Below are 12,837 nucleotides of genomic sequence, written 5' to 3'. Positions count from 1 at the left end.
TCAATGTAATTGACAGAATTGCTCTACATTTTTTAAGTACATCCTTGCTACCAACATTCATAATTAAACCACAAGTCTGGGAAAACCAAAATGGCTGTGAATATTCATGCCATGAATCACATCAATGCAATTTCAGATCTTAACCACTTCAGTTGATGCCATCACGGTTTGGCCTGCAGTCCTCACCAAGCTTCAAAGGAGAAAGTAGCTTTCCTTTCACTGAAGAAAAAGCCACCAAGAATGGGCATATCCTCACATTAAAGAATAGTTATATGCATAAGCTTAGGAGAGAAATTACCAATAATACCTCAGTGATGGGTTTTGACAGGGGAAAAAAAATCAGTGCAACTGCAATCAATAGAAAGTGCAAATAAAAAGCCACATGAAAACAACTTCCTGGCAGTGTGCACTGCAGAATATACCCACAGACTCAAAAAGAGAGAAATTTAACTTTAAATTGTGAGGAGGAGGCAAACATTTCAAAAAAGTACACATCAACCCAATGTACAGTGCCATTTCTTCAGTTCCACTAGGACAAAACCAAGGAACCCTACCTAAGAACACATTTAGACAAAAAGGTAGCAACTCAGTGCTACCTTACAAGAGCAGTTATTAGTAGGTAATAAAGTGATGATAAAATTCATACTTAACATCTAAATTTCAAGAAAACTTGGCTCTACAATTATTTCCTATTCCTAATGATGTAACCAGCAATCAAATAAATCAAGTTAAAGCAATCAAACTTCGTTACTCACGTTTCATATTCATATTGGGGGTTCTATTCAAAAAATGCATGTACAGCTGTGTTGTGTGAATAAGAATCTGGTCACCACTATATCGAACAGAACGATACCACCATGTTCCCTTTATACACAAGGAAACAGGAAATAAGTTTAGTGTTGCACACAGACCTACTGTAAACTAGAAAAAATAAAATTGGTGTTGAGGTAGTCTGGCCTCAGATCAATAGGTATTAAGCACACAAGAGCAGAATGACTTTCAAACTGAAACTAAAGACTTACCACAACCACTGGAAGGATCACCATAAATGCAAATCCATACACAGCCAAAACCTACAAAAGTTAAAGGTTTTGTATTAATTTTAAAAAATATTCAGCAAAATATTAAGTCTGTGTTGACCTCAAATTACATTTAAAAGTATTTAAATTTTAAAACAAACATCTACTTGATCTTAACTAGAAAGTTCTGAGCTTCTTACAAGATAGCACTGGTAAGTGGCAACTGTGCAGCTCCATTAAGAATCATCAAATAACCCCGCTTAGGACTCCTACAGCTGAAATTCAGTCACAGTCTCAGTGTTAAAGTAAGCCACATCGGTTCAAGATTTTTTAAAAATCTATTGATCTTCAAAATTAGCAGACCCTGGACAGCAGACTCAGGATGCAAGTGCAATTCCCCTTTAAGAAAATAGAAGCAGGGAAGGGACACTAGGCTGCAGGATTGAAATTCAAAGGCCTCAGACCTACACTCCCAACTATCCTGCTAGCAAATGTAGAGTCACTGGAAAATACAACTGAGGACCTCAAAGCAAGATTACAGTTCCAGAGTAAGATCAAGGGCAGCTGTGTGTATACTTTCCTTAATGGAAACATAGCTCACCCCCTCTATTTCAGAAGCAGCACCAATGGTGAATACTGTATGGTCAAGTGGTCCCTTGCCTCCCTTACAAGGCTGCTTTGAGTCAGTAGACTGCACAATATTCAGGGATTAGTCTTAAAATCTGAATGAATATACCACAGTTATCACAGACTTCATCATGATCTATGTAAATGAGTGTGTGCCTTCAAGAATATACTAGGCATACCCAAACCAAAAGCAGTGGATGAATCAAAATATTTGTAGTCTGCCGAGGGCTAGATCTGTACCATTCAATACTGGTGATCCAACACTGTACATGAGGTCCAGATACAACTTACAGAAGGCTATATTAAGAATGAAAAAACAATTCTGATTGAAGTTAGAGACTGAATTGATAAATGTCAGCTTTGGGAGGGTTTGCAGGCCACTACTTCCTACAAGGTAAAACCTAATATCATGAAAAGCTGTGATGCTTCACTCCCAATGCCTCTTTATGCATGCTTTGAAAGGAGAATTAATCTACATCTCAGCAACTCCCTACAGCATCTGGTGACCCTGTGATCTTTGTCTCGGAAGCTGACATCAGAATATTTTTCAAGAGGGTGAACTTTCGCAAGGCATCAGACCCTGATAGGGCACTAAAAACCTGTGCCAACCAACAGGCAGGAATGTTCAAGAACATCTTCAATCTCTCACTGCAGCAGTCAAAGGTTCCCACCTGCTTCAACGACTATTGCCCATTTGCACTCAGATCTACTATGAAGAAGTGCTGAGAAGTTGGTCATGGCCAGAATCAACTCCTGCTCAAGCATGGATCTCAACCTGCTACAATTTGCCTAACGCAGCAATAGGTCTACAGCAGATGCAATCTCACTGGCTCTCTACTTGGCTTTGGACGACCTGGACAATTGCAATACCTACATTGGGTTGCTATTGATTGATTACAGCTCAGCATTCAACTCCATCATATGCATGGTTCTAATCAACAAGCTCCAAAATATGGGCCTCTGTACTTCACTCTGCAAATCGATCCTTAACTCATGGGTGCCAACATCTCTAAAGATCTATCCTGGGCTCAACATATTGATGCAATTACAAAGAAGCACAACAGTGGCTGTATTTTATTAGGAGTTTGAGGAGACCTAGTATATCACCAACAACACTCCCAAATTTATACAAATGTATCACGGAGAGCATTCTGTTACATCACTGTCTGGTATGAAGGGACCGACGCACAGGATCAAAAATGGCTGCAAAAAGTTGTAAACTCAGCCAACTCCATCCTGTGCACTGACCTCCCCAGTATTGATGCAAACTTGGCTGAGAAGTGGCAGATGGAGTTCAGCCCAGATAAGTGTGAAATGGTTCATTTTGGTAGGGCAAATATGATGGCAGAATATAATATTGATGGTAAGACTCTTGGCAGTGTGCAGGATCAGAGGGATCTTGAGGTCCGAGTCCATAGGACACTCAAAGAAGCTGCGCAGGTTGACTCTGTGGTTAAGGCGGCATATGGTGTATTGACCTTCATCAATCGTGGAGTTGAATTTAGGAGTCGAGAGATAATGTTGCAGCTATATAGGACCCTGGTCAGACCCCACTTGGGAGTACTGTGCTCAGTTCTGGTCGCCTCACTACAGGAAGGATGTGGAAGCCACAGAAAGGGTGCAGAGGAGATTTACAAGGCTGTTGCCTGGATTGAGGAGCATGCCTTATGAGAATAGGTTGAGTGAACTCGGCCTTCTCTCATTGGAGCGACGAAGGATGAGAGGTGACCTGATAGAGGTGTATATGATGTTGACAGGCATTGATCGTGTGGATAGTCAGAGGCTTTTTCTGAGGGCTGAAATGGTTGCCACAAGAGGACACAGGTTTAAGGTGCTGAGGAGTAGGTACAGAGGAGATGTCAGGGGCAAGTTTTTTACTCAGAGAGTGGTAAGTGTGTGGAATGGGCTGTCAGCAACAGTGGTGGAGGCAAATACAATAGGGTCTTTTAAAGACACTTTTAGATAGGTACATGGAGCTTAGTAAAATAGAGGGCTATAGGTAAGCCTAGTAATTTCTAAAGTAGAGATATGTTCGGCACAACAAAGGGCCTATACTGTGCTGTAGGTTTTCTGTTTCTATGTAGCATTTAACTTTAGATGTTTCTTGATCTATGCTGCCCAAATGATGACCAACTGAAATGGCTCAATACAGACATGAAAGAAAGGTACCAGAACTTGGAAAACTAAATCCTGAGCACTGCAATATGCACAAACAGAAAATTAAGCGCTGTTACAAACACTTGCTTCGAGGTCAATTTATAAAAAGGAAGGAGATTACAGGAAATTTCAAAGGGAATGGGATGATAAGTGAAAATAGTAGACAACTGAAGATTAGGATGATTGCTGCAGACGGAACACCATCCCTTTGAAGTACTGACACAATCCACATTTGTTTTCTCCAGAGAATCCACAGTGAACATCGCATGCAGTTCTCAAGACAAAGTGCAAGCAAACTGTTGTTTCACCTGGAAGGACTGTTGGCAGGAAGAGGTAAATGTACAGGCGTTGCATGGGAAAGGCCATAACAAAGGAGAGCTACATACACGAGGACAGAAGAGTGAACCTGGGTGTCACAAGGGGAATGATCTCTTTGAAACACAAAAGGAAAGAAGAGGGGAATAAATGTCTAGTGACATAATCATGTGGAGTTAAATGCTGCACATATTTATTATTCATTCAAATCTATCTGTGCAAATAGATGCATGAATTATTAACAATTCAATTCTACGTACCAACATGGAGTTCTTCTGATCTACAATCCATGAAGGAAGGGCTATGCCAAAAGTTGTAGCTGAAACAAAAAAGTTATTGCCATTTATTTAGTTATGCAAAACAATCCTATGAAATGTGATCATGGCAGTGCGCGGGAGTACAATGGTACCTCATTTAACACTTAGGATGCATCTGCAGAAATAACAATATCAGCACCAATTAAATGTATAGAGACACTTTACTGACAGACTGATGTGCCTGGAAAACAGTGCCCTCTCACAGCTGTACCAGGAACCTGATCAAGTCCACAGCTAACACTAATATTCTTGCAGCAATAAAACAATTAGCAATAACACTGCTGCATAGCTAAGCATAAGGCAAATGACCGAGACAATATAGAGGGCCTGCCTATGAAAGCTGAGCTAATGTACTTTCAGCAGATGTGCCATATGTTAACAGAAAGCTCAGTTATAGTTTACCATAATCTCCTGCTAGACGTATTGGAGGATGCTTTGACTTCAGACTTTTTCCAAGTCGACAGGCTTCTCAACGATGACAAATTGTACTTAGGTACAATGAAAAACTTAATGCAGAGTTCACCACATCAATATATTGCAGTAATACAAGCAGTAACAGAATGCAGAATATAGAGTTAGCGATAAAGGGGTGAAAGACCAAGATAGATGATAAGGTGGGCTATTGATCTCATAATCTAAGAGGTTGGTTTCAGTCTTATAACAGGGATAAAAGCTGTCCCAGCTAGGTGGTATATGCTTTAAGGCTTTTTTATCTTCTGCCAAATTGGGGAACTGGGTGGGGGGAGGTTGGGAGGGAAGGGAGGAGAAATTCCAGGACAGGAGGGAGTCATGGATTATACTGGCTGCTTTTCCAACAGTGATAAATGTAGACAGAGTTAATGGAAGGGAGACTTGTTTCTGAGATGTGCTGAGTTGTGTCCACAAAACTGCAGTTTGTGTTGTGGACCAATGGAGGAATGTCAAATCTCTTTAGCCTCCTGCATTGGCATGCTTTCCTGCATCACAGAAGAGAATGCTCGCTGCAGGCGAACAATCATTAATCAACTCTTGGCAAAATACCACTGCAATCATCATTTTGTCCCAAAGAAGCTAATTTCTATTCACATTAACTATGGCACCTCAAGAGAATCAAAAAGTATATTTACATCATACATACACAACTGTACTAAACATACTGCAATAACTAAATTTGTAGCTGAAGCCTTTTGGAAGGTCTCAAGATCAGATAAGACACAAGATTACAAGTTTCTTTGCCCTCCAGTTCAGGGGGCAAGTTCACATCTCAATTAATTAACAATTTCAGTTCAAACAAGGTGAAAATAGTTCAAAACTGAACAATCCAAATCAAGACACTCATTTGAAAAGCTAATGTTCTTCACAGCTTAGAGATTCAGAACATTTTTGGGGTACAGTGGAGAAAATATCAAGATGGTTCCACGCATCCTGTTTCTGAACCTGGTACCAAGTATTCTAGAGCCCTTTTTCCACTGATAATATCCCATGCTCCAATGCCAAATTGGTGAGCGTCTTGTTCATACACCTTCATCCATGAAGGAATAACAGAGAATTTAACCCAGGGAAAGAGAATCAGAAATGAGTGACTCATCTTTAAGTAAGAGGGGAAAGATTTAAAAGCAACTCGAGGGCAACATCTTCACACAGTAGATAGTGCATATATGGAATGAAATGCCCGAGGAAGTGGTTGAGGAAGGTTCAATAACAATATTTAATAGACAGTTGGACAGGTACATGGATAAGAAAGGTTCTTCAGGATATGATCCAAATGCAAGCAAATGGGATGAGCTTGGCATCTTGGTTGACAAGTTGGGCTGAAGGGTCTGTTTTAGTGTTGTATTACTCTCTGACAATACAAAGCTGGGACTTTATAAGGTGTTGGTCATACCACATTTGGAGTAATGTGAGCAGCAAGGATATGCTGGCATTGGAGAGGGTCGGAGGAGGCTTATAAGAGTAAACCCAGGAATGAAAGGGTTAATGTATGAGGAGCATTTGATGACTCTAGGCCTTTACTTGCTGGAGTTTGAATGAATGAGGAGAATCTCACTGAAACCTACTAACTATTGAAAGGCCTAAATAGAGTGGACATGGAGAGGGTGATTCAAATAGTGGATAAGTCTAGGGCCAGAGAGCACAGAGGTCCCATTAGGACAGAGATGAGGAATTTCTTTAGCCAGAAAATGGTGATTCTGTGGAATTCATTGCCAGCGACATCTGTGGAGGCCACATCATTGGGAATACTTAGTGGAGCTTGATAGGTTCTTGATCAAAAGTGTCAAACATAACAGGAGAATGGGATTGAGAGGGATAAAAATCAACCATGATTGATTGGTGGAGCACACTCAATGGGCCAAATGGCCTAATGCTTCCCATATTGTATTATCTCGTACAGCCATCTACTGGGAAATTCATAATTCTAGACAGAACTAGAAGAAATTTTTTTAAGAAAGTTGAAATTAATTTTCCAAATATGCATTTGCAGATATAATGAAACAAAGTGATAGAATACCTTGTGGCCCATCTGGATTGCCATATTCTTCCCAATTTTTACGAGATTCTTCATCTGTTAAACTGAAAGAAAATTAGATTAATACTAAGCAATAAACTCATTAACACTCCTAAGGTAAAAGAAAAGCAGTTATAAGTTTGGCTACAATTAGTATGATTGCAATGAAATTCAGGTTTTAACCTTTGACACGATGATCAGACTTCATTGTTAACTTAGCATAGCTGGTAACTTGTGTACAGACTAATCAGCACATTAACAGAAGATAGATCTAGCTAAAATATCTTGTTTTTTAAATGACCGAATAACTACAATAAAATGAAACTATACAGTCATGGATAATGAAGCTCAAAATGAAGTTTATCACAAAACCTCTTCACAAGCAAAAGCTTTAATTTCTCAATTACTTAAAAAAAAATCTAATTTAATATTAAACTTAGAATCTTCGCTGGTAGGAAATACATTTAGCCAAAACATTTTTGACAATGCATAATGAATAAAGTATTAAGATCCAAATCACAAACTTTCAGAAAACACAGATTTTGGAAAGCAAATTCTGAAACACTAGTAAAAATTCTGTGACTTATTCTTTGGTTGCATTATAATACTGCTTCTACAAGAGTTGAATCATCTAATAATGTCACAGGTAACAACAGTACTATATACAATTATATAAAATAATAGTTCTATGTAATAGTCAGCAAAATACTGTAACTGTTGACCAGCAAAATCAACATTTAGGATTGCCCAACAGTAAAAACATAACTGTACTTCTATTCAGCAAGAAAAGGGCAAAGTACATAGAACCAATCAATAATTCAGGTGGAGTGCTCTTTATACTGATTTACCAACTCCAAGAGCAATCACAAATTCTAGATGGAATCAGAGTTAAATAATTCTGCAACTGACCAAAAAATCATCCAAACATTGGCCTACATAGTTTTTTTTGGCCTGACCTACAAGTGTTTTACAAAAACTACTAGCATTTTCATAAGGATAATAGGAATCAACAGTTAAGTACAGTCTGCCTGGCATCACAAACTGAATTACAAAGCATAACAACAGGTCTGGGTAATAGCCACAATATCAGCATTTCATTCCCCGCTTTTGTAATTGAAGATGCACTACTTACGCAGCATAAGCTTTTGCAATCCTCATGAATAGGACTTCATCGCCTCCTTTATCTGGGTGATGTTTAAGTGACAACTGACGGTACTGTTTTTTGATTTCTGCCACAGAGGCTCCCTAAGTCACAAAAAAAGGGTCATTATTTATTTATTGAAATATCTAATTATATAACACTTTCTTAACTGAATAATTATGAACTTCTGGATATATAATTCAGGAGTTTGAGTTGTGCATTTCAGAGTTAATGAAATCATTCTTTTTCATCAAGGGTTTTGATTCAAGCTTCAAAGATGTTAAATGTTAAGCATATATTTTTTGTACACTTACAATGTATCACTATTTTTATATTACAGCATGCACCTCCCTGTGGCCAAAACTGTAAAAGTCCACTCTGCTATGAGCAGTTAAAATAATCTGCTTATGTAAACTTCCAAATTCCACACACCAATTGTTGAAGATAAAAACTGTCATAAAAATGAGAAAATCTGCAGTGCAGATGCTGGAAATCCAAAGCCTGTCCTGCTGAGTTCCTCCAGCATTTTGTGTGTGCTACTGTATGTCATTACTGGTTGTCATGGAATAACCATTGTTCTATTTGAATATTTCAGAGAGTTAGAGTATTTTTTTTAAATGCAACTTTAATTTTCATGGTGCTCTATCACCATGAAATTTTAGAAATTGTTATGCTTCATGAAAGTATGGTTTTGGAAGCTATATTGATATTATGCAGGCAAATATGAAAGCCAATTTGTGCACAACAAAATCTGGTAAAACACCAGAGGTAAATGCCAAACTGACCAATTATTTTGCTTTCTTCTAAGAAGATAGATGCAAAGTAATTTAATTCCTGTGTTTGTTCTTTATGTCCATTTAGTACCCCACTTAAACATCTCATTCTTTTTTACTCATTCCCTCACACCCCAGCTATTGCCACATTACAACTCTCAATCCCAGCTCCTACCACCATTAGAATAAAATAAGTTTTATCTGAATGGGAGAACACATTGAAAGGTAACTTGCTGGGTAGATAATGTCAGCATTTTTATAGAAATAATGAATAAATTACTAAGTATTCACTCATGGCAGAAAAAAACTCAAGAAAAAAAACAATTTATCTGAACTAGAGAAATAAAGATATTAAATCAAAAAAGGCTCAGCAAATTGTTGGGAAAAAACAGGAAGACTGAGAACTTGCAGCATTTTGGAACTTAAAGGAGAACCAATATATTGATAAATATGGTACATTAGAATATGAGAGTGGACCACTGGGAAACAAAAAAATTGTAAAAGTTGGGGAGAAAAACAGACTAGTGAGCACAAATGTGGGGCTCTGACAAGATAAGGGCTAACAAATTTATAATGGGGAATGGCAGAGGAATTAAATTACTTTGCAGCTGTATCCACAGCAGATGCCTTAAACTTAATGAGCATATTAGAGAATCAAGAGTTTAACAAGAATGGAATGAAAGACGGACTTGCTGTGCCTTATGAAGAATGACACAGAAGAAACTACTATTGAATAAATTATAACAAGGGAGGTCAATGAGCTTGAAAGTGGAAAATCCTGTGGATTCTCCATATCCCAGAGGCATAAAGAGATAGTATATGCTCTAGCTGCCATTAATCAGAGTTCTGGAAATATTCCTGAGATTGTGGGACACAAATTATATGTTATTATTGAAGAAAGGAATTTAAGAAAAATAACCACTGAGCTATTAGGCTCTCAGTGTTATAGAAAATTCGGAATCTATAAGATGTAATAGTACTCCTCAAAATATAGGAATGTGCAAGGTCAAAATAGATTTTAAAAAACCATATGTGACTAATCTACTGCAGTTCTTGATTATCTGACTTGTAGAATAAATAAGGAACAAATGATTGTGGTACACTTGGATTTTGGGAAGGTTTTTAGTAATGTCCCACACAGGAGGTTGGCCAATATGGTAGGAGAACATGCCATTCGCATTTATATACTAACATGGATAGAAGATTGGTTACCATTCAAAAAAACTATAAACAAGATTAAAAAAGATCCTTCTCATGCTATCTGGCTGTGACTTGTGGGGTAACATAGGGATCAGTGCTTGTGCCCCAGCTATTTATAGTCTATGCCAAAGATCTGGCTGAGTAGACAGGTTTTCTAGCATTAGCCAGATTGTGAGTAAATGGCAGGATGCAAAGAGACTCCAAAGGGATATATACAAACTGAGTAAGTGGGTGAGATCTGCAAAGATGCAATACACTGTGGGGGGAAAACAATGACGTCGTCCATTTTAGAGCATTTTAACACAAATTCTGCTTTTCTGAATATGGCAAGAGATTGAATACTGACGTTCAGAGATTTGTGTATGCATCCAAGTCTCTGAAGGCTTACATGCAAACGCAGCAAACAATTACAAATACAAACAGAACTATCCTTTATAACCAGACGGTTTGATTACATAATTAAGAACTCTGATTGCAACTGCACAAAGCTTTGCTGACAGAACAAATGGAGTATTATGTACACCTTTCCTATTAATGCCAAATAACAAATGCATTTGAAAAAGGTAGATTCATTACATTGGTGACCACATGAAAGATTAAACACCCAGACTGCATTCTCCAGAGTTTAACAGAATGAAAGATTTCTCTGAATCTTATAAAATTGTTCAAGAGCATAACATGTTAGATGAAAGCAGGATTAACAAAGTCCAGGACTTAGGATCACAGTTTGACAGTAAAAGTGTAAGCCAGGGATGGCAAATCTATGGCACATATGCCCAAAATGTTACACTCAAAATTATGTTAGCATGCAGTGCTGCACTTTTGATTCTATAACCACCACAAATAAAATGATTTTTTTTTTAATTGTCTTTATAAAAAGATTGTTAAGAGGTTTTCTAAAATGATTTACCTATTTAAATTTGTCTGTTACACTTTGACTACACTGGGCATCAATGAGTGCACTGAGAAACAGCAGCAATGTTTCTCAGCCATAATTTTTACAAATAGTGGAATGGGCTGGATTTCCTGCTCCTGCTAATGTTTCATACTACCAATTAAAACCCAATGTTAAATCCAAAATAAATATTTTAGAGACAGTTTCTAGTTCACTGAGAGAATTTTAATTTAGTGCTTGAATGTTCAGCACTAAAATATAGAGTACTTGATCCTAAACCAAATTTGGTCAATCTTCCCATTGTGCTCAATGGAGTGCCATGTAAATTAATACCAAGTACTGAAATGATACTAAAACCAAAACCACTTTCTCACATTCTGCTACAGCCCTTTAGACTGCCTACCAATTTGAAAATTTTTAATTTCAAGGATGTATACTTTCATGTATTTTCATTCAGCAAATGATTAGATGTACAAATTAGAGCAGTTGATACTAATTGTAGACCTAAATATAGAGGACTTGAAGCATTTATCTCGAAATGCAAAAGCAAAACTTAACAGTGGAACCTGCAACCATGATTTGTTCAACTTTAACCTCAGAAGACCTGCTGAAATCTTAGATTACAAAATATCATTGTCTTCACATTTGTTAATGAACAATTATTACCCCATTTTGAAAGATAACTTCATATTGGTACCATTATCAAAAGGGAAGTGTATATAATTCCCACTAAAAAAACATGGGCAGTGATAAATGAGGGTTTATGCAATTCCATTAAGGCATCCTGGCATGTTCTACCAGTCTAAGGAGCCTGAGATGGAGTACCCATTATGTAGAAAGAGAATCCTGAATCAAAGCTGCCCTCACAATCCTCAATGAATAAACATAGATCAATCACAGAATGAAGCAAGAATACAGAACTGGAATTGAGGGGCACAGTACGTTCAAGTAAAACCACTGATTCTTGAGAATTTGGATAAAACAGGTTTTAATTTTGAAAAGAATATTTTTAAATGTTAAGAAATCTAAACTATGTTTATAGAACAAGGTCTCAGCAATCAAGCAATATTTTGGTGCAACCTCCTGATTTTGTAACTTTTTCATAAAATGTGTTTTTCCTGTCATTACTTAAGTTTTTGTCAACACAGTCAGACACAATAAAAAGCTAATTATTCCTATTTATTTAGTCTTACATAGATTTAGACCTTTTAAATCATTGTGTCTACACCATAGGTACACATATTTGTTAAATGTTGAATATTCACTTTTGTTCATTTTTTAATATTATTTCACGTGTACTCCTTTAAAAACTCACATCATGCAACTTTTATCATTAGCATTAAATATACAAAATAACAATTTTGGACATAAAAACATTTTTAATTTTAAAGAGACAATTACTTTAATAAATCAACTGTTTCAGGGGAACAGATTGTAAGCATATTAATTTAAAACAAAGGAAGTTTCATCTGACGGTGGTGACTGAGACCTAACAGTGGTGGCAGTGGCCAAATTACAACAAACAATTCTAACTTTTTCACCGCTCAAGTCAATGCTTCCTTGCTTATCAACTTTATTTAACAATTTGGTACAACAAATAACAATTTGTCATGTACACTTTACCCTTCTGTAAATATTAACAGCAACAGTAAACAACACAATAAAAACAACAGTACAACTGCAATATTAAAGCATAAATATCCGAAAACAAACCAGGAACTTTTAAAAAAAAAAAAATTCCATCCATTTCTGGGCTTGAAAATCTTCGAAAACGTTCAGTCAGCTTTATCAGGAAGTAGACGATTCATATGCTCCTCCTCTATGAAGTCCATGACTTCAGCAGACAGGTGGTAGATTTCCCCCATCCTGCTTGCATGACCCAGTGATGATGGCTCCATCAGTTTGACC

General features: G+C 37.2%; 1 protein-coding gene across 1 annotated transcript in view; it reads right to left on the bottom strand.

The window, feature by feature from the left end:
- sec63 (SEC63 homolog, protein translocation regulator) overlaps nucleotides 1-12,837 on the bottom strand; it is a 94,361-nt gene that overhangs the window by 40,548 nt on the left and 40,976 nt on the right. The window contains exons 4-8 of the mRNA XM_059982992.1: nucleotides 8,053-8,165; nucleotides 6,924-6,985; nucleotides 4,379-4,437; nucleotides 1,023-1,073; nucleotides 756-864 (exon numbers count right to left, since the gene is read on the bottom strand). Coding sequence (XP_059838975.1) covers nucleotides 756-864; nucleotides 1,023-1,073; nucleotides 4,379-4,437; nucleotides 6,924-6,985; nucleotides 8,053-8,165 — 394 coding nt within the window. The remainder of the gene's footprint in view (nucleotides 1-755; nucleotides 865-1,022; nucleotides 1,074-4,378; nucleotides 4,438-6,923; nucleotides 6,986-8,052; nucleotides 8,166-12,837) is intronic.

The sequence above is a fragment of the Hypanus sabinus genome, chromosome 10, assembly GCF_030144855.1.
Source record: "Hypanus sabinus isolate sHypSab1 chromosome 10, sHypSab1.hap1, whole genome shotgun sequence".
Classification (NCBI taxonomy): domain Eukaryota; kingdom Metazoa; phylum Chordata; class Chondrichthyes; order Myliobatiformes; family Dasyatidae; genus Hypanus; species Hypanus sabinus.
The sequence above is the reverse complement of the archived record's forward strand: the minus strand, read 5'-3'. Positions and strand labels throughout refer to the sequence as shown.